The sequence below is a fragment of the Ceratotherium simum genome, chromosome 9, assembly GCF_057802395.1.
Source record: "Ceratotherium simum simum isolate JZ-2026a chromosome 9, ASM5780239v1, whole genome shotgun sequence".
NCBI classification, from domain to species: domain Eukaryota; kingdom Metazoa; phylum Chordata; class Mammalia; order Perissodactyla; family Rhinocerotidae; genus Ceratotherium; species Ceratotherium simum.
Genome location: NC_141908.1, coordinates 69,154,579 through 69,177,061, shown reverse-complemented (window position 1 = coordinate 69,177,061; position 22,483 = coordinate 69,154,579). Strand labels below are relative to the sequence as shown.

General features: G+C 37.7%; 1 protein-coding gene across 1 annotated transcript in view; it reads left to right on the top strand.

The window, feature by feature from the left end:
* The window catches only part of TMEFF2 (transmembrane protein with EGF like and two follistatin like domains 2), a 233,067-nt gene extending 211,986 nt beyond the window's left edge, over positions 1–21,081 (top strand). The window contains exons 8-10 of the mRNA XM_004426747.3: positions 15,002–15,125; positions 17,165–17,323; positions 20,742–21,081. Coding sequence (XP_004426804.1) covers positions 15,002–15,125; positions 17,165–17,323; positions 20,742–20,838 — 380 coding nt within the window. The 3' untranslated portion in view covers positions 20,839–21,081. The remainder of the gene's footprint in view (positions 1–15,001; positions 15,126–17,164; positions 17,324–20,741) is intronic.
* The last annotated feature ends 1,402 nt before the right edge of the window (positions 21,082–22,483 follow it).

Genomic DNA, 22,483 nt, shown 5'->3' with positions numbered 1-22,483 from the left:
CCCCCAAAGCCCCAGCAGATAGTTGTATGTCATAGGTTCACATCCTTCTAGTTGCTGTACGTGGGACTCGGCCTCGCGCTGGACGGAGAAGTGGTGCCTCGGGGCGCGCCCGGGATCCAAACCCGGGCCGCCAGCATCAGAGCGCGCGCACTTAACCGCTAAGCCACGGAGCCGGCCCTAGCATTTTCTTAATGAGTCAGAATTCCATAAGAACATCAGTTAATCAGACATTCTGACAATGCAAATAAAGATGTGGAAATTGTATCCCAGATGTGACCTGGAATCCTTTTGTTGAAAGGTCACTGATGTCAGTTTGCTTCTTGGTCATTTGCTTCTTTCTAGTGAAGATAAAATGCAGCATCATTTGTTACATAACAAAATGAACGTATAAATAACTTCCTTTCTTATAAGATGAATTAATGAATCAAAAACGAATGCAGCCCTTTCCATAAAGTTTTCCTGTCATCTCAAAAATTCTTCTTTACCATGGTTATTAGCATCCTTTGACACATCAGCACCTTCAAAACCTAATTTTTGTGTTGCAAATGAAATGAACCACAGATATTTCAACATAAGCTTAAATTAAAGTGACCATATAATTTATATCCAAACTAGGAAACTTTTAGGAGTGAAAAAAGGCACTACTAATAATTATGCCAGGAAAATAAACATAAACCAAGACTGTCCAGGTCACATAGTAGCTGAAACCAATCTTTCAGGTCATTTTCGTTGATTCCATATGGACTATTAAAAAGTATATTTCATCAATGTAAGAGTTTGGTTGCTAAATGGTAACTGTATTAGTTTGCAGGGTCTACCATACAAATTGCCACAAAGTAGGTGACTTAAAACAGCAGAAATTTATTATCTCGTTGTTATGGAGGCTGAAAGTCTGAAATTAGGGTGTTAGCAGGGCCACGCTCCCTCCAAAGTCTCAAAAAGAGAATCCTTCCTTCCCTCTTCCAGCTCCTGGTGGCTCCTGCATTCTTGGCTTGTAGCAGAACAGCTTCAATCTCTGCCTCCATCTTCACATGTCCTTCTACTTGTGTGTCTTCACATGGCCTTCTTATAAGAACACCAGTCATTGGATTTAGGGCCCGCTCTAATCCAGTATGACCGCATTTGAACTAATTGCTTATTTCCAAATAAAGTCACATTCTGAGGGTTCCAGGTGGACATGAGTTTCGAGGGAACATTATTAAACCCAGTAACCAATAAAATATTTGGTTATTATTTTACCAATAATTGCTTAGACATACAGTTTTACTGACATTTAAAAAAAAAAGTATAATCTGGGTATGAAAAAGACTTGTTCATTGGTATTATCATGTCTCTGTAACAGGTTAAATGGAGAGACCACATGGAAATCTATGATGGATTATCACATCATTAAAAGTTTTACTTTAAGAAGTAATACCACCATCAATAACAGTCTTATTCTGCTTAAACACAAAGATACTTGATTCATAGACGTGTACCAAGATATAATTAAGAAATATCATCAAAACAGAATAACTTCTCAACACCATTAAACTGTTCAGGGGCTATGCTGTGTTCAGAAATTACTTGTTAGTGAAAACTACAAAATTCTGTCTTAAAGTTGATTCCATACCTTTTTTATTATCAATTTTATCCAAAATGCTAATTTGAAATGTCAAACCAACCTTCAGAAATACTCATAGCACAATCAGCTGCATTTGTTTCTTAAAATTATTTTGTCTTATCATTGAATATTAGAAGAGATGGTATACCTTCTAACACTTTCAGTGAGAATCCCTTGCGTTAATTGGGTCAGGTACCAACATATGGCAGTACTCCAAATTTGTAAATGAATCCAAATCGACACTATAAATTCTCTAACTGCCCTTTTTGGGCCATGACATCACACAGGAGAAATGTTCAAACCCATCAATTACCTATACTTTCACTTTCAAGTCATTTATAGATTTCTTTCTTGTCTTTTACAGTTAGCAACACATTTCTGCCCTCCAGCCTTTTGCCTTTCACTGAAGAAGACTAAAGTGCATAGCGAATATGGCTTTTACTTGTACATCTAATCCTGTCATACTGAATATATACTTTCTATTGAGTAGACTAGAGTTCTCTGCCGTATTGTACCTTACCTTGTCACTAAGGTAAGAATCGTCTGTGCCTTTAAGGACACATCACTAAAGTGCAGCTGCTGTTTGATGCAAACAACTAATAGGCACTAATCTTTTGAAAGCCACTGCACCAAGGTACAGGTGACTAGCAAATATATTGCCTATACCTATAATATTCATTCATTTATCCATGCTATTTTTTGAACACCTACTTTGGTGCTAGTCCCTATTCTACATGCTGGAGGTGTTACAGTAAACAATACACGGTCTCTGCCCTAAGAGGAAAGTACAATCTAGTGCAAAGCTGTCTCCCATGCCCTGAATGGGTGACAGGTTCATTAACTCATCCACTCACAGTAACCCTCAGGTGGCTTAGGTGGCTAGAGCCTCTGGGCAGTTTGTCTCCTCCTTTTACCTAAAACCAAATATTATCATTTTCTATGTGTGGTGATGTGAAAAATTTGGAGATGCCAAAACAATGTTTCCCAGAATGGAGTCTGGTGGAATAGTGCCACAAAATGATCCTAAAAAGAAGAGGGAAGTTCCCTAGACAAATGAGTTTAGGAACACCACAATGTGTGTCCTTTCTTGGCATCTCACGATGCAGGTTAGCCTTTTAGGTCTCAGAAAACCAGCAACAAAGAAATCCATATAACTTTGTTTAATTCACTCTTTCCCAAACTTGTTTGACTATAGAACCCCCTTTTCCATGCATCCTGCTCCAGAAGTAGCAATGCATTGATAGAGCTCGCTTTGGGAAACTCTGGTCTGGAGAGCATGTCCTCTGTCCTTAAGGCATGCAATTTAAAAGCACAGATAGCTGTCTGTCCTGCCCCATGAAACTGAAGAAATGCCCTCCCCTGCTGCGCCTTCTCTTGTGCTATCAACACCTGCTATTTGTTGTAGAAGCATCTCTCCCAGTTGTCACATTGCTACAAATGGTGATTTTTCTTCCATTTATTTCCCTCTCTCTCTGTGTCTTCTTTCCTGCTCCCATCACTTCTCTTATGACTTTGTCTTTTCTACAAACTAGCTGAACTTATAAAGATATCAACAATGGACCAAGGCTCCTTTATTCCCACTTCGAAATTGTACCAATCCTAATCATTGGTATAATCTGCACCTTTTCCCAGCTGTGTTATTTGTTCCTATATTCAAGAGAAGGCTTCATTTGCTTTCACACGGGGAGTTCTTGTTGCTATTCTGTTATCTAACAGAGTCATTAAGGAAGCCCGGAGGTTTAAAAAAGTTAGTCTCAAGATACCTGAGATGTGACAACATTTAGAAGTCTCTCACAGATACAGGCACATGGCCTATTCTTTGAGTACTGTGTTCTCAAAAGAGGCAAAGATGTTCTAAAAGGAAATGAATTGTTCAGGCTGACTACCAAGGTCAAGGAAGACTTGACGAGCTGAAGGCCCCTGATGATTCTCATCACGTCCAAGCTGGGTGTGTGAAGAACAGCTTTGGGCCAACCATTGCTCACACACTCATGGACACGGAACAGCTGGCTGAGATAGGTCCTTTACAGAGGAGGAGCTGAGACAGACCTGGGGCCAGAAAGGTGGGGCAGCTCCAGGGGAGTAACCGGGGGAAGGGAGCAGGATCCAGGGAGCAGGAAAACCTAGCATTAGAAGGCCACAGACAGAGAGGTGAGGAGAATGGGCTAGGTAGGGTCAGGAGTATCGTGATCCAAATCACCTGAGCATCAGAATCGCCTCAGGTACTTTTTAAAAAGACAGACTTCAGGACCTTCAGCTGGTGATTTTGATTCAGTTGATGAGGACCAAGGCATGGAAATCTATTTTTGACAAGCAGTTAAGGTGAGTCTGTGCTAGGACAAGCAGCATTGCCCTTAAAAGAGAAATTTTAGGATACTAAACCCACTCGTGTATCTCATAAATTTTGCCACTCATAAGAAGTCATAGTAGAATTATGTTTAAATAAAACTCATACGCATATACACACACTTCTGTGAGGGTGTCAGAGCATCAAGAGTGTCTTCTAAAATTCTGTAACATCCAAATGCTAAGGTTCTGTACCTATAAATGGTGTTCAGGTATCTAGCATTGCATAATATCCTGAACTATGGCTGTCTACAATTTCCAGGCTAGGCAGTTTATTATTGTTTAGAATTAAACATTAAACTTAAATATTTCACTTAAATATTATATAACATTTCTAGCTACTAGAAGTGCTTTTACAACAAATTTTATGGAACTTATTTATTTCTTTTTATTTTTTCCATAAGAGAAGTCTAGTTTTAAGCCGGTTTCCATAGAGAATTTTACATTATTCCTAGTGTCTTTTCTCAAGCACTTTGAGACTCTGCTCACAAAAGTCTGTCGAAGAGTAAAATCTATACCTTTGTTCCTTAGTTTAAGAAACTGTAAAAGCTCTCCACTTCTTTTTAGAGTGCTCTTGCAGAAAACCAGGCTGATCACTAGTCTTACTCATTGCAGTATCGTCAAGTGTATCTGCACTATAGTTTTGGAGTTTATCATCTATTATCTTTAAGTATGAGAATAAATGCATAATTGTATTCAGAAGCAGACAACTAAGGAAAACGTTTCATTAATTTATTCTGGTTTCTATTTTGAAATGCATTTGCGTGTGTTTTGTTTTTTTTAATAAAAGTTTCCTTCCTTGTTGTCCTGAAAAATTTCAACCAGCATTTCTCACTTGTGAACGATACTGTAGACACAATGTGAATGACCCATTGGAATCTGTGAATTCAGAATTGCCTATACATGGTTCCAGTGTGATTTCTGAGGTATGACACACATACAGATACCAGTTTTTCCACCCGGAAGAACTAAATTTCTCATATTCTTCAGTCTTTAAGTGAAGGTGATTATAAATCATTCCGTTTATAATCACACCTCCTTGGTTCACAGAGGGGATGTTATTTTAAAAACTAGATGATCTCCTCCTTTCTCCATGAGCCCCACCGGAAGCTGTAGAAAGAAGGACCCACGTCCCTTTCTCTGGGTCCGTTTCTGCGGGGTCTGTAGCCATCTCAGCAGACCTTGTGTCATAAGGCCCTTTTTACTCTCCTCTAGGTCATTTTCTGATGCCACCCTAACCCAACAAAAAGCTATTCCCGTGACACAATGTTAAAATCCTTTTTCTGCTGACATAACTTCTGGATATTGTTCTGGCAGCTTCTCCAGGCTGGGCAACGGTGTCAGTGGGGAAATCTAGGGAAACATTCTTTTATTTAAAAAACGTGTTCATCATTTTTTTCTGCCCTGTGGTCTGTGCAAGGTGCAGAGACGGCAACAGTAATAAATAAATAAATAAGGCAGATCCAATATTTGCCTTTTAAAAGGAGTTTCTGAACTAATGTGTCACATAGACAAGGAAACAACAAAGGATATTTGGTGTGAAAAGTGCTAGGAGAGGGGAGTGGTTTTACGTAAGAGAGGCAGTGAGCCCAGACTGAGTGGGCAGGGAGAACATTACAGAAGCTTCTTAGAAGAAGTAATGTCAATGATGAGACCTGATGATGAGTAGGAGTTAGGTAGATGATACAAAGCGGGGAAATGAGAGTGCCAGATGAAGGGAATGGCATATGGAGAGTCCCAGAGGGCAGAGAGAAATTTCATATGATGAGTGTAGGAGGATACAAGAGAGTTACAAGAAGTGAGAATGAAGAAGCTGGGACCAGATTCTGAATGGCTTTCTAAGTGATGTTCAAATTTAATTCATTGGAGGAGTAATAAGGAATAGCAAGAATTGTTTCTTTGGGGGCTTTTAAACAGGATCAGGATGCACTCAGATTTTTCTTCTAGAAAGATCACTCTGGCTCTAGTGTGGAAAATTGATTTGGAGAGGCAAGATTGGAGACTAGCTGAGAGATAGCGATGGTCTGATCTCAGTGAGTAGCAGTAGAAATGCAGAGAATGAAAAAACTGGGTAGATATTTAAGTAGAAATCATAGGACTTGATGATTTACTCAATCAGAATTTGAAAGTGAAACAGAGATTTCTGATTTGGGTCAATGAGTGGATGAACCTACCTGAGATAAGAAGGGGAAGGAAGTAGGAGAAGAGGCTGATGAGTTTAAGGTGCCTGAGAGACACTAGGCAATTTGATATGTATATATGAAACTCCATGAAAGTGTCATCACCTATAAAAAAGGTAATCTGTGTTGGCAAAGACGAATTTGGAAATCAGAGGCATTTAGGTGACAATATGTGAGTATGACCTCCCTCAGGGAGAATGTTTAAAGTGTACACAGAGAAGAACTTTAGGAAAACATCAACACTTAAAGAATCAATTGCAAAAGAGACTATGAAGGAACCACTGAAAAAAACAGAGGTAGGTGGTGTGGAAGCCCGAGAAAGAGAAGGCTTCAAAAAGGAGGAAGTGGTCAGCTGTATCAATTACTGAGATTTGGGGGCATTTGAGGCCTGAGAAGAGACTGCTCGTTTTAGCAACAAACGTGTTGTTGGTTGACCTTGGTCTTAGCGGTGTCTCTGAAGGGTGGCCAGAAAGCGGTGGGTTGAAGAGTGAATGGAGTTAATGCAGGAAGTGAAGAATAGGAGAGGAGACAGTACTTTTAAGAACTTTAACTGTAAAGAGGAGAAAGGAGACAAGAGGTCTATCAAGGGACATGGATTGAGAGGGCTTATAAATTTTTTTTTTAAGAGAGAACACACACAAAGTGTGTAAACACCGATGGCAAGGAGCGAAGAGTGAAGGAGAGTTGAAGCTACAGGAGAGAAAGGAGGTAATTAATGGGGAGAGCCTTTGAGGAGGATGGAGGGGTTGGGATTCATGATGGCTTGGCCTCAGACAAGATATCTCTCCTGGGGGGGTAGAAGGAACAGAAAAGAAAAGAATTGGTTTCAGAGCAGCAGTAGGATCCAGGTTGGATAAAGAGTCAGGAGTCATAAAGGGCAAACAATAAATAAGATATGGAGGCCAGATGTTGTCATGTGTCTTAATAAGTTCTTAACTGTGTGGTCTGCATGTTACACTGGAAGAAGCTCTGGCTTTGACCCAGTTCTGCTTATCAATTGTGTACATTTCTAAGACAAGTAATTAAATCTATTTGAGCTTCAGTTTCTTCATTTATACAAAATGAGACTTTTACAAATCTACCTTGAAAGGCTGTGATAAGGAATACATTTTTATCATGTTAGGTATGAAAACAATGTTGGGCATGTTGTAGATTCTCAAGTAACTGTAGATATGTTTATTGTCATCATGTCTTGAGAATCTGTTTTCTTGGCTGTGTTTAGAAGACAACAAGCAAAATCATGAGAGACAACCAATAGATATAGTGTATCACATACATATACAGCACAGTGCCAGACACATGGGAGGTACTCAGGAAATACACGTGTGACAAATTACCAAAAGCCAGTTTTTTGGTCCTATCTACATTATTAAAACCTATGTTGCTGCTGTGTTTCATTGGATGCTGTAGCCTAAATCCCCCTGTCTCTCTGCTGGCCAGTAACTCCAGGGTCACAGAGGAAAACAAATGTGTCACCTGAGATTTATCTGAACAATTTGTCCATCTTTGCACATGCAGCATATGGAGGGGAGAAGAGCTTGACGTAGCCCAGAAGGCAAAAGTGGATAGGACCTGAACCCTCTGTCATTTGGCTTGTCATTTTCAGCATCACCACCAAAGAAGCTCACTAAGAAAAGATGCCCATATTAGCCACTAAACAAATAAATTTGACCGGAAATGCATAAATTTAGTGCAAGACAAAAGAAAGAAGGGGAGGGGAATATTCTTGGCATAATATGGCTTCCCATAATTTTTTTCTTTCTCTAAGATTTATAGTAAACTTTGTCTTCGAAGAGCAGCTTACAAGTGAGCAAGATTGCGGCGGCTAAAGCTCAGAGGGGAGAGCTATAGCACATGGTCACAGATAAGCTTAAGGCAACTCCGCTCCAAACTCCCAAGAGGCTAATGAGCCGTAGATCCCTACCTCTTCCCAAGGCCTGATATTTACGAAGTGTTGTCAAAGACATCTAAAGTTCCATAAAATACTATATTTTTAAAAGGTCTTCAAGCTAAATCCTCTAAACCTATAGGAGTTACCCACTTGCTGAGAGTTAATAGGCTCTTGACTGAATGGTGAAGTTCATAAAGGACCATTCGAGGAAGAGCAGTTTCTCCCAAGAGCTTGCTCTCTCTTTTGAGGGCTCTGCAATCTCAAGCCAGGCAGGGCATTTCTTTTTGTTTTTTTTTTTTTTTGTGAGGAAGCTAACATCCATGCCAATCCTCCTCTTTTTGCTGAGGAAGACCGGCCCTGAGCTAACATCTATTGCCAATCCTCCTCCTTTTTTTCCCCAAAGCCCCAGTAGATAGTTGTATGTTATAGCTGCACATCCTTCTAGTTGCTGTATGTGGGATGCGGCCTCAGCATGGCCGGACAAGGGGTGCATTGGTGAACCCCCGGATCCGAAACTCGGGCCGCCAGTAGCAGAGCGTGTGCACTTAACCGCTAAGCCACAGGGCCAGCCCCAGGCAGGGCACTTCTAAATCAGAAGATAGAGCAAGTGGCTCAAGATCTGCTTATTTTGTTCTTAACAATAAACAAAAAAGAATATTTTCTTTATTTCTTGGGAGTCTAGAATTTCTAGCTAAATCTGTGTAAGCCTTGTTATGCCAAATCCTTGAATTATAATAATTTTATTTGGATTTCATAAGTTAAAATGTTACATACAAGTTTCTCTCCCAAGATTTCACAGATTTCTCAGCTTTATCTATGTAAATATAGTTCCACTAGAAACTGAGATAATAAAAGACCATGTATGGGCTGGCCCCATGGCTTAGCGGTTAAGTGCGCGTGCTCCGCTGCTAGCAGCCCAGGTTCGGATCCCGGGCGCGCACCGACACACCACTTCTCCGGCCATGCTGAGACCACGTCCCACATACAACAACTAGAAGGATGTGCAGCTATGACATACAACTATCTATTGGGGCTTTGGGGGGAAAAATAAATAAATAAAATCTAAAAAAAAAAAAAGACCATGTAAATAATTATCCAGTATTGTTGCATTTCAATCACTCTAGTCCCCAAATTACTATAGCTATTTCAGATGCTGGTTGTTTTTCCAATTTAAGTTTAAGCAATTCTTGAATAATGTCATTAAGGCCTTGCCTGAGAATGTAGTAACATGAAAATTAGTTTTCTTCCACTCTATTTTAATTCTATGTCCAATAAGGATATTTATATATGCAAGTGGTGGTATGGATAATCACATTTCACATTTCATATTAGTGTCTGATCGATGGTGGGATAAGCAAGAATTTCTCTCCATCCCTACCCATCCTACTTCCATACCACTGCCTAATTGGCAAAATTCTGGATCCAAACAGTTTCAATTACTTTTCTGAAAAAATAGGATAACGTTCAACTTGCAGAAAAAAGGTTGAATTTGCAGCATTTGAAGGAGTTGGTCTCTGTTTTGAAGTTATCTTTCTGAATCTTTAACACAGATTAAATAACTACAAATGTTGTGACTGGGTCTCTGCTCTTTACAAAACTTGAGAATCGATTGCGTCCTTAAATGCTTCCATTTCCCTTGCACTAGGCTGTCACTTTTATCTAGCATTCTCATTTGAGTCTCTGTCCTAGAGGCTTAAAAAAGGAGAGACTCTTCTCATCTACTCATCTGTGCCTTGAAGAAACTATAACAGCAGGTGAGGCTTTTATGGAATCGGTTAAGTTGCAAGAACACATGTTGCACTACATTCAGAACCCGTTCAATAGGAATGCTTTTCTGGTCTTTATAAAACTTCGATTGCAATTCAAGCTAGATATGAGGTTTTACTGCCACCTCATATGTTTACACCTGATAAGATAAGGAGAGGAAATCAGAAGACCTATATATCTTCTTTGAAACCAACTCTAATCAACAACAGGGACAATCATGACTTTACTTCTAAATTCATAATTTGTTTCTGTTCCAGGCACACTATAAATATAATAGAAAGGAAGATAGGTTTTTTTTTTTAGTTGGTTAAATAAAATTATTTTCAAGTTGCTTTGGAGTGAGGGCAGTAGTAGGAGAGGGGTGAAATCAAGGGATCACCATGAAGTGTGCAAGCATGTGAACATTTCAGTGCTGGAGTTTGTTTCCTTGTACTGTTATTAAACATAAAAAATAGAAGTGTTATATAAATACACTCAAAATGGAAAATTTTAGTTTGCTGGAAAAGTGTGGCACATTTTGTGTGTCCGCAGGAAAAGATAGTTGAAAAGATAATAAACCAAACTGTACTACTCATATGCATGCGCTTGTCAAGATAATTCATGATGTTAAAGCACAATGGTAAAAATTGAAATTATATCCACAAACATATTATTCCCCACAAGGAAGACAATACATAATGATGATCACGATATGCTAGAAGGTCTGAATTATAAACATAGTAAATATTTAAGTTATTTTACACTCTCTGAAAAAGTAAAATTCCCCATTATTAAGGCAAAGTGTTTTCTTCATTTACTGTATCTGAATAACGTCCTTATTTCTCCAATTCTTTTTCTCAGAATATCAAAAAATAATATTTTAAAATAAATGTTAGCAATAGAAATAATTATTAAAGTTCAAAGAACCTAGAGGTCTGAAATAATCCAATCTACCACACAGTTAACAGTATACATCATCTGAGAAATGGCACAGCTCCTTTTTAAAACCACCAGAAACTCACTAGTTCACTATACAACTCATCCCCCTATTGAACAACTCTACTTGCTTAAAAGTAGGAATCCACCTCCTTAAAACATCCACTAAACCCTGATGATACCTCTAGTTTAGGATCTTTCCGACTTTCTCTGAAATCCTTACACAGAATCAGACCCCTCCTGGGGAATCAGTAGCCTAAAAGATTTGTATATATTCAAAAGAAAGGCCTGATGAAAGCAAAATAAAGGTATCTTCAGAGAAATATCATCCGACCAATCCCCAAAAGGCCTCCCAGACCATAATGCACATGGGTAGGGTCTGGTTCTCTATCCTATAGGTGCAGAAATTTGATCTTACAAAACCCCAGAATTGAGTGGGCTGAAGAAAGTTGACTTGTGCTCAAAAAAGGCACAGAAACTCAGAACCAATCAGTTCACTCAAGTGAAATAAATAACTATCAAATGGGTAAGATATTCAGGTGATACTGTCCAAGCCATTCCCAATTAGTAGACTTACATAGAAGTGAAATTATTTTAAGACTGTTTAGAGAGCAGAGCATCAGAACAAGAGAAATGGGTTGACTGAGTGAATATTTAATGGCTTCAGACACAAATAGCCTAGTACATCCATCTCTGCAACTGGACTCTGGGTTTGCTAGTTTAAATTGGCTCCTCTGGGCACACCTTAGAGAGCGCTTGAATAGGTGACACAACTTGACTTTCAGATGCTTCTTTTGCCAGCTCTAACCCTTGTCCAAAGGGAAACTTTCTTTCTTCAGATATATGAATAGTTTTAGTCACATTGTACACTGTCATATTTCTGCTTTGATCTGTAATGTGTTGCTTTGATAGATTAGTCTTCTGAACATCTTCTTTCCAAATTTTTTGGGGAGAAGAAGGCAGGGGTAATGGTAAACACACACACACCTCACTCTGGGCTGTATTGATTTAACTCTCTGAACTCCTGTGCCTGGCTTTGCCTCCTTTCTACCCACTTCCCTTACTTGACTTGTGGTAAGGTAAGGCCTTGGCATTCGCCATTCCCTCTGTCTCTTCAGCGCCCCTGTCTCTTTCCCTGAAAGCACCAGGATAGATACAATACCTGTAGCTGTGCTTTAGAGCAGCCTGCTTTTATAGCTCTTGACTGCACTGTTGACTAGCAATGGGCATGCAGCCCTATTAGCTCTGCTGCAAATAACTCAGATTCTACCAGAAATTGTTTCTTAAAAGGGTCGAGATCTCTTTCAGAACAAACCATTTGTAAACATTTGAACAGGAAACTGGTTGAGGATTTTAAACAAAGACATGAAGAGTTCCTACCATTATCACTAGCTCTCTTACAAGAAAGAGCACAACCCTTACACTAAACCTCTTTTTAAATGGAGGACAGAGAAATTGATGTCTACATCATCAGCCACTGGAGGAAACATACAGACTTCCAAAGTATCATTTTTATATGACTTTTAAATCTTTAAATGCTTTATTATTGCTTGAATCCCTATGCATAGACATCAGGATCACAAATCCTCACTATGGTCCATACACATATTTGGTGGAATATTAGATTTCTGTGTCTCCACTCTTCTTAATCAACTTAAATCTCATTTCTAAAATATGTTTATTGCATTACTAGAAGTGGTTATATATTCAGGTTTTCAATCAACTGGTTTACTTGGTTGGATTGACTATAAATTTGTTGACATATATTGATGATTCCTCATTTTCTTGCCCAGGGATCATTTCTTCTACTCATTTATTTTCAATCTTTCTACTTTCTTATTTGACAATATCCTATGGACAGAGCACTCCAAGCTCATAAAGAATGGTGTAAACTAATTAGCAGATTTTATGATGGAAACTATTCACCTCCCACGTGATCACCCTATCTGGAGAATGAACTTGGTGGAAATATCCAGCTCTTACCACACTAAGGCAACAGCTTCACTCAGACAAGCTCTTATTTTGCCCTTGGACTTCAGTTCATAATTGTGGATATGGTTTAAATCCAGAAACAAACAGTATGGGGTGAGGTGCAGAATTTAAAATAAAATAGCCTAAAAAATGGATTTTGAGTTAAGAAAATTCTTGGTCTTCTTTTACAACTGACAGAAAGAAAAATAGCCCTAATAAGATGTGTTTGAAAAACACTGTGACTGAAATCACAGTGTATAACTGAAATGTAGGGAAGTTACAGAAAATTCCCCTGCATGCAGGTGTGCAGAAGCACTGAAGGGTTACTAACGAACGCTAAATAGAAGTGTCGAATAGTTTGTTACGGGGAAAAGATCCAGAAATAAGAGTGAAAATCAGTGCTGGTTCATTACATCAGCAGTGGGGCCAGCAAACCCCACGGCTCAAGTGTGCCTTTAAACAGCAGGTGCCCGGCTTGACCCCTCTAGCTTGTAGCCCCCTGGCCCTGGCACAGAATGAGCCCAGTCTTCTCCATGGATTCATGAGTGACCACAGGCCTCTAAAGGTGCATCTAAATACCACGGTTGTCCATTTTGGTCACATATTCCCATATTGGAAATTTCACCCCACATCATCCATCTCAGTTTTGCTGTGTTTGCTTACTACAGGTGCAATTTGTTAGCAAAAGCACAATGGCACAAAATCCCAAAGGAGCTGGGAAGAATGGAAGAAACCAAAAGAGAAAGTTCTGTATATTCTTAGTCTTTTCCTTGGAAGTGGTTCATTCAGTTTAACGGCAATTATCAAAGTAGAAATAGTATAATACAAACAAAAGACCACCTAAATCCATAAAGAGACACAGATGTAGGACAAAGGAATGATTTAAATGCCATCTCCAGTCTCTCCAGCATACTGATGATAAATCTGTCACTAATTTGGATATGTAATCTGAAATATTACCCATCATACCAATGTAGCTGAATATCCCTACACAAGAAAGCACTTAACATATTTAACAATTTCTTTCAAACTTTAATGTTTTGCAGATGACACTAGATCTTAAAATGCATAGATATTTTACAACTCTGCTCAAACATAAATAATACATTTATCTGATTCACTAATACCAAAGGTACCTTTTTTCTTCTACTGAATATACTCATCATCCATGACTGCCAGTAAAAATGATAAGGGATGCATTATAATAAAAAACTATACCCCTATGTGGGAATAAAGGAAATAATCTATTTCATAAAAATAGTAATTCATTCTCAATTTTCCATTACTACTGACCAGTTACTTTGGTGCTAAAGAGTATCTTTAGATTAAAGTCACGAAAGTTATATTTCTCATGTGTTTGGGCAAGAATTTTAAAGTATATCAGGTCTCACATTACAGAAGAGACTCAAAAAAGGCAAAACTTTATATTATAAAATTAACGTATAAAGAATCAAAAGATTGCTTAGACATGGCGTTACAAATATGAAGCAAATATGTTTAGACTAACAAAGGTCAGAAAAAAATACTTTAATATCTTTATACAAACATGAGAAAACAAATGAAACTTGTCAATGACTGAGGAAAGGGTTCATTTTAGAACATAAGTTTTTTCTTTATCATAAGTTTAAATTTCACATGACATTGTTAACATCAGCCAAATATTATGCATTAGAATACATTTATAGCATCTATTATGTCCTGTGTTAGTACCTACATAAGTGATTACGAAGTAGCATTTGCTCTTTCAATAGCTTTATTTTGGCAATAAGAAAATGTATGGGTGCTAGTAAAATTCATGGTCACTATAGATGAAAAAAGCCTGAGAGAATACATTTGTTGAAGTTTGCATTTAGTTTTGGAAAATGTCTGTTTAACAATTGAACGCGGCCATATTTTAACTTTTAAGCTCCCACATTGAGGAAGTATCAAGATATTGCAGCAATTTACTTTTAAGGACGTTATGCTGGGCTTTGAAATTCAAAAAATAGGAAATTACTTCTTGAATTATTTTATGATCAATGTACAGTCTCTACACAAGGAAAATTAAAGCTGTCTGCCAACTCACAGAAACACCACTAGCTGTTAAAGATGTAGGAAATTGCATAAAAGCATGAAAAGCACTGGGTAATTTTGCAGTTTCATCTCTGAACACAATTGTAATGATGTCTGTCTTTCAATTCTGTCTCCCTCTTCTGAAATATGGCCTTTTAGTTCTTGCCCTTTTAAAATATCTTTGCCAACTGTAGCTGTGCTTCTTAATGTACTGGTTGATCTTACTGGGCTGTGAAAGTATTTACAGGGGGTGCTTGCTTTTATCTGTATTCACAGAGAATGCTAACAAATTAGAAGAAAGTGCCAGAGAACACCACATACCTTGCCCAGAACATTACAACGGCTTCTGCATGCACGGGAAGTGCGAACATTCTATCAATATGCAGGAGCCATCTTGCAGGTAATGTTTCCACTCTTCAACTTTTAAAATGTATAAAGTAAAAATGTGGCAACTAAATTCTGGATGTTTACTGAGGATTGGATGACATTCTGCCTGAATGAGTGATCAGCAGCAAAACTTCTCTCTGCCTCTCCTACACACACACACACACACGCACCCACTAGAAAATCACGAACTGTGTGTGCCTTGAACTGTGTGTGCCTTACACACCCAAGTACTGTGTAACACATTATTATGTATACTTTTCTAGTAGAATTTTAAATTGTACTTTGGGCATTACAAGCTCCTTAAAGACACAATCTCCTCCGTTTTATTTACCACTCTTTCCCCTAAACATAGAATGCACTTGGCACATACCAGCTGCTCAATAAATATTTCTCGCACAAATGAATGGATGAAGGCTTACTGTCCATTAGATAACATAGTTGCTTTTGGGAGGTCATCTTTGCAAAATCTTTCAGGTCTTCTAATAAATATGATCAAGCTTGCTGTTGCCAGGCGCAGACTCGTTTCTGTGGATCTGCTATCCACATGCCTTGTATAGTGAGATTATTAGCTACACCTCCATGGATTCAAACCCAGTTGAGACACAAATAAATTGCTTGTCTGGATTTAGTTAATAAATGTAAATATCTGCTGAATATTCATGGATGGTGAAGCCAAAGTGAAAAAAAGTTATTTTTATTAAAGGAATATACAAGGGGCATATGATGAAATAGGTTGTGTGTTGCTATACATTGAAAGGAGTTTCTCTCTCTCTCTGTCTTTCTCTCTCTCTCCTCAAAAACTGTCTTCCCTTCATGTTTTCCTTCACTAAATCTACTAGCACCTGCCTTCCAGTGAAGCCAGGCAGAGTGAACGTAACAGAGGTTGCTCCTGCTGCCGTGTCATCCTCAGCAGAGTCGCCATTATTACACCCTTCTGATGCAGAGGGAAGATCCCAGGATGTAGTTAGGAGAAATTCAAAGTGAAGTATTAAAATAGTTGCATAAAGTCAATGACAAGTTCATCCCAGTTAGTATTGTTTTTATGTGAACTGTTTTCTCATTTCATTTTCAAATGCTAATTTTAACATGCAGATTATCTACCTGAGCTTTCTGGTGAAGGATGAGTGAGTGAGAGGCAGCATTCATTCTCAGATGAACAGTACATGGGCTTGTTTTCCAGACCTGTGTTGCCTACATGATAATTACTCTTTTTCTCCTGAAATTTAACTCTCTAACATAGCAGATAACTTGATGATCAGTAAATTAAAGAATTAGTCTTGTTGTACCGCTGCCCCTAATATTTTCCATCAGTTGTTCTAACAGTAGCATAAAGAAGGCTTTATCCATAAATAAATAAATACATAGCCCTATTTTTTGTTTTTTTTGAGGAAGATTGGCCCTGAGCTAACATCTGTTGCCAGTCTTCCTCTTTTTTCTCCCCAAAGTCCCAGTACTTAGTTGTGTATCCCAGTTGTAGATCCTTCTAGTTCTTCCATGTGGGATGCCACCTCAGCATGGCTTGATGAGCCATGAGCAGGTCCGCAGCCAGGATCCGAACCAGCGAACCCTGGGGACACCAAAGCGGAATGTGTGAAATCAACCAATATGCCACTGGGCCGGCCCCCATAGCCCTATTTTTTATACTCACGTCATCAGAAACAAACCTTTTCTCGAGTAATCATGTTGACTTAGGCTGATTAAAGAGCAAGTTAAATAAAATGTAAAGCTCATCTGAAAAAAAATATAGAAATAAAAATTATCCCTGGACATCTATTGTCTTTCTGTATTATCATCACAAACAAATGATCTACCGGTCTTCCAGTCTTCAAAATGCATTATTATAAGTATAAAAAGAATCCACATATCTTTAAAACCAAAAACACAAAGAGATATTGTTGAAAATAAGTAGTTGAAAACCATATCTACAAAGTAGTATTTTTTTAGAGAGGGAGACGAAAAGCCTTAATGTCACCATGAAGATAAATGCCTGTCGGCCAACTATAAAAATGAATCCAGCAGCTACAGGTAACTGGACACTATAATTTCTTCCAGGTGTGATGCTGGCTATACTGGCCAACACTGTGAAAAAAAGGACTACAGTGTTCTCTACGTTGTCCCCGGCCCTGTACGATTTCAGTACGTCTTAATCGCAGCTGTGATTGGAACGATCCAGATTGCTGTCATCTGTGTGGTGGTCCTCTGTATCACAAGGTCAGTAATGGTACTCAAGGCCACCCAAACAAAGGGAGATTTTATTCCTTCTTGTCTTAATCAGATCACTCTAATTATGAGTCCTTTCATGGACTCTGCAACCATCCATTCTCTGGAGTCCTATTTCCTCATCATAACAGCATTTGAATAGCCAAATGAAAAGACATTGATTTTCATGCTGGAGTGGAACAAATTATTTTCCTTATTTTTGCATTATGATGAGGATTATTTATTTTCTAAGCTAAGGTCTTTTTTTTTCCTCTAATGTATAATGCAAGTCTTTGTTTAAATATGCTTCTCTCTTTTAACTATGAAAAGTCAGTCTTCATTCAGACTACTAACAGACTATTTAAATGACAGTGTTCCTTACTTACTCAGATCAGTATGCCAAGTGAGGTCAGAATAGAGTCTATATAAGGCCTAGAAAAGTATTAAATTATAGCTCTCATTCATGGCACTTATATTTCCAAGTGTAACTCTCAGATATAATCATTTTTAACATATTTGATATAAACAAATTCATTTTTATCTTAAGTTGACAAAATAGCCTTTAATCACAAAATTCAAAGAAAATAGTTATAATGAGAAAGATTATGTGATAGTACATTAAAACCTTTGATATATGGAAACATACAGCAAATATCACAACCAGCTTTTATATCAAACCCTCAGAACAATCAAATGGTACTTGTTTCCGGGAGAGCTAGGTTGAGAGAGAGAGAGAGAGATCTCATCCAGTTTCATCAGGAAAGAAAACCACAATTAGTTAGTGATGTCTGACATTGGGCTTAGAGTAAAGGAGAGAGACCGAGTTCTTGCTCAACTTCATCAGTAAATCCATGGTACCCAAGAATTAGATTCTAAACCAAAGGCATGTTATTTATGTCCTGTCTAACCAGAGCATTATTGAAGATACTTTCTGATCTCATTTCACTCTCCTTGAGAAAAAAGTTCCAAGGAAGTTTTTCAAGATTTTTGCCAAATTCACAAAGCATTTAGACTTCCATTTGTTTGTACAGCTCACAGTAAATCAGAATGTTTCCCAAAAAATTATTTTCAGAAGACAAGAAAATAAAAGCAAGTATCATGTCTTTAGAAAATAAAGGCCATAATACATCTCAGTATCTGTATTGCGCTATCTTCTTTGAGGACAAGTGTGGCATTTGCTCTTGAAAGAGACAAAATGTGGTTCATAAATCCTTGCCTGGCCTAAAGGCTTAAGGGGAGATCATCGCCTGGGGCTTTGTGCTGCTCTAAGCCAAGCTGAGTTCATCAGCTCGACTCGCACGTTTAGATGCCAAGTGAGTCAATGGATTATATTAAAATAGATTCTGGGGAACATAAAGATAGCTCAAGTGACCAACACTGCGGAGTATAAAAGAAAAGATAGAAAAGAATCTGAAGCACAGGAAACTGTGCCACATTACTCTGAGTCTTGAGCCTTCTAATATCTAAGCCATATCAGTACATGAAAAGCAAAATTAATAGATATAACCTCATAAAAATTTGATTTGCTACTTCACGTAGTGACAAAAATGCAAAAGTTTAAACAGCTAAGCAGATGTTTTCAAGTCTGTTATTAATCACAGTTCCATTTCCATACATAATAAAAACAACTGGAATACGTAGGGTCCTTACCTCACCAGGAATTGAGTGTGTATGTACGTGTGTGTCTAGGTATCATCTATGTGTATACAGACACACACATACACATTTAATAACATTATGAAGAAGGAACATTTTATTTCCGTATTCAAGATAGGAACTCTGAGGTATGAGAAGTCAGCAGATTGCTGAGTTTACGCAGCTGAGCAATAAGGGCAGAAATGGAGTCCAGCTTCCCTAGTGTCAGAGCCTGTACACTTAATCGCTGCTCACACTGCCCTTGGCTGGTCAGGATGTTGTGTGTTCTGATGCTCAAGATGACCTAAACTGAGCTCCAAACTAGAGCCAGCGATTTTTTCAAGGCATATGAACATTTTCATTTTCCATGTCAAAACCAAACCAAACCAAACCTATCCTCTGATTACTTTTGAGAAGTAGAAATAGTATATGAGCTCAATTAGCATTATTGTAATACATTATAGAAACCTGTCCTAGGACATCAGACTAGTCAATAGACCACACTATTCCTGATGTGGATTCATTTCATTCACTTGAAAACATTCTGCTCAAAAACCAGACTTTCCAATTAGGCCATCTCCCCCACACCCCCAAACCTTTCCTTCCTAGCAAGCTGGCCACATTTGTCTGTCAAGACCCATTCCAACATATCTAGTTGCTAAAAGATTTACAAAATCGCGCCAAGCAGAGGTCCCTCATTCTCTCCCATTTTCTTCCAATCTCTTCCTCACCTGGTCTCTCCTCTTTTCTACCTCTTTTCTTTCTCTTCTCCTCTTCCCACTTTCTTTTTTTCTAATTTCTTCTCCTTGTTTTTCTTTACTAGTTTAGTTAAACAATGGCTCTCCTCTTAAATACAATATGTCATAAAAAATATTGACATCTAGAGACATGTTCTGGAATGAAAAGAGTTGCCCTGTCAAGAAGTTGGATTTTCAATCTTTTTATCTCCAGTTCCCACTTACTGGGAATGTGACTTCAAGCTCCATGTTCATTTTGATGGATCTCCCCCTACCCCCCCCCAAAAAACCATATACATACATACTACATATATTTATTCATCTATGAATATGTATATAAGTATATATTCTCTGATACCTACAGCTTATTATAATAAGACTTTATATGAACTTTACATTTTTGTTCTTATTTGCATTGTCAAAGCATTCTTTTATTACAAGAGAAAAGATATTAGGTCAGAGCTTTTCAGATAATTTGACTGAATATTAGCTTTCTATAGAAGTTAAATAATTGGTACCAATTTATGTACTTAGCTTATAGCATTAATGCACAAAAATGACATTAGGCTGAACCCAAACAATATCCCTTTCCATTACATATCAGATATTAACAGTTGGCTCATTCTCTGGTTTGATAGGATTTAAACTTGCACCATTGAAATGTCAATATAACATTCATCCTTAGGACATTTAAAATATAAAATTGTTGAAGACCTTTAAAGTGAGATTAGATGAGCTCAGGACTTGCTTGCTTGCATTGTGCTGAGTCATTCTTTGTGGCTTAATGAGTAATCAGTTGAGGGCTAGGTAAACTTCCTCTTCTGCCTCTGTTCCTCGATTCTCCTCAACAGATGCTTAAAGACAACTGCAAGGAGAAGCAAAACAAACAAACGAACGAACAAACTCTTCCAAAATAATCTCAGCTTCTACTAATAATAAATTCTTTCATCTGAAATATTTTAATAATTAGCCTAATCCACAACTTAACTCTGTGATTATAGGACCAAACTTTAGGTAAAAGCACTGGACTAAGCTTTGTAAACTTTCCAACCTTCTAGGAAATGCCCCAGAAGCAACAGAATTCACAGACAGAAGCAAAATACAGGGCACTACAGTTCAGACAACACAACAAGAGCGTCCACGAGGTTAATCTAAAGGGAGCATGTGGCACAGTGGCCGGACTACCGAGAGCTTGGACTACACAATACAGTATTATAGACAAAAGAATAAGACAAGAGATCTACACATGTTGCCTTGCATTTGTGGTAATCTACACCAATGAAAACATGTACTACAGCTATATTTGATTATGTATGGATATATTTGAAATAGTATACATTGTCTTGATGTTTTTTCTGTAATGTAAATAAACTATTTATATCACAATATAGTTTTTTCTTTCCCATGTATTTGTTATATATAATAAATACTCAGTGATGAGAAAAAATTGGCATTCTTAAATTTGCGGTATCTCATGACTGTAAATATAATCAAGCTAGTACAATCTGTACAGGTACCGGTATTTCATCTTTCTCCACATTTTGAGACAGAGCATTAGTTTATACAGGACTCAGTGGCTAGGTTTTGAGTGATTCCAAGATCAAGGGAAATGATGGTTATTGGAAAAGAGAAAAAATAATTTACTTTATATCGAGTGAGGATAAAATATTTCAGATCTTTGAATCATCTCTATTTCATCAACTTTCTTCCCTGGTCCTCCATTTTCATCCCCAGAGCAGAAAAATCTCTGGCATATAAATTAAATCAAAGAAGAAGGGGAGGGAAGGTGTTTCATAACTCATAACGGAGAGGGAAAGAAGATATTGGTTTTTATTTGGGAAGCATCTTAGAATCTCACAGTTAAGTGCATGTATCCAAACAGTCCTGAACAAGTTACACAAAGGAATATAGAGCACAAAGTCTATTGCATTTAGGTCAGTGGAATTAACAACTAGGGGAAAAATTTAATAACATTAAAAGGCAAAACACCAAAGTCATGACTTCTCAGAAGCACGTTACTATGTTTATGGTATATAGCTCTTTAAAAAAAAGTTAGAATCACAACCCAACCCCTCATGAATAGCTTTATGGCTAATGCAGCACCATTATTTGAAATGGAGCTAAGATGAGAACAATATTTCGTGAAAACAGAGAAATATGTTTTAAGCATGTTTATATGACGAGATAAGAAAGAAAATGAATCCCATTGCATCCAAAAGACCTTCGTGGGAAGTTGATATGGATTTTTGAGAATACAAGTAGGTATAACCACTTTGTTTAGAAAAAACATAAACTGAAAATTCTCAAAGAATAAGATGAAAATATCAAACCAAATATTTGCCTTATTATCATTTAGTTCTTCATAGCTTTCTGTGGCTAATACAGTAAATCTAAACAAAGCTTTCTTTGCCTCCTTCAAATGACCTCTGCATGGGCTAAAAAGAATGACACTCCTGGGTCCAAAAAAAAAAGACTAATATCAAATCAACACATTCTGCATATAAAATATTCAATGAAAAATAAGTTTCCTAAAGTGATATTTGAAACATTTGTTAAAACATAAAAAAAGGTGACAATCTAAATAGGATTCAGGACTCTGTGAAAAACCTGATTTTCTAGGTTAGTCATCACTTTGAAAAGTGTGACTCTATTGACATAACCATCACTCAAGTGTTTCCATAAATCGGTCCTATGCTTCTTGTACAGAAGAAACTCCACTTCAACTTCTGCGTGGAATTTTAGCTTGGTTAACAGGTGCAGAGATGTAACCGGCACTGATCTCCTTTGTTAAGACAGTAGC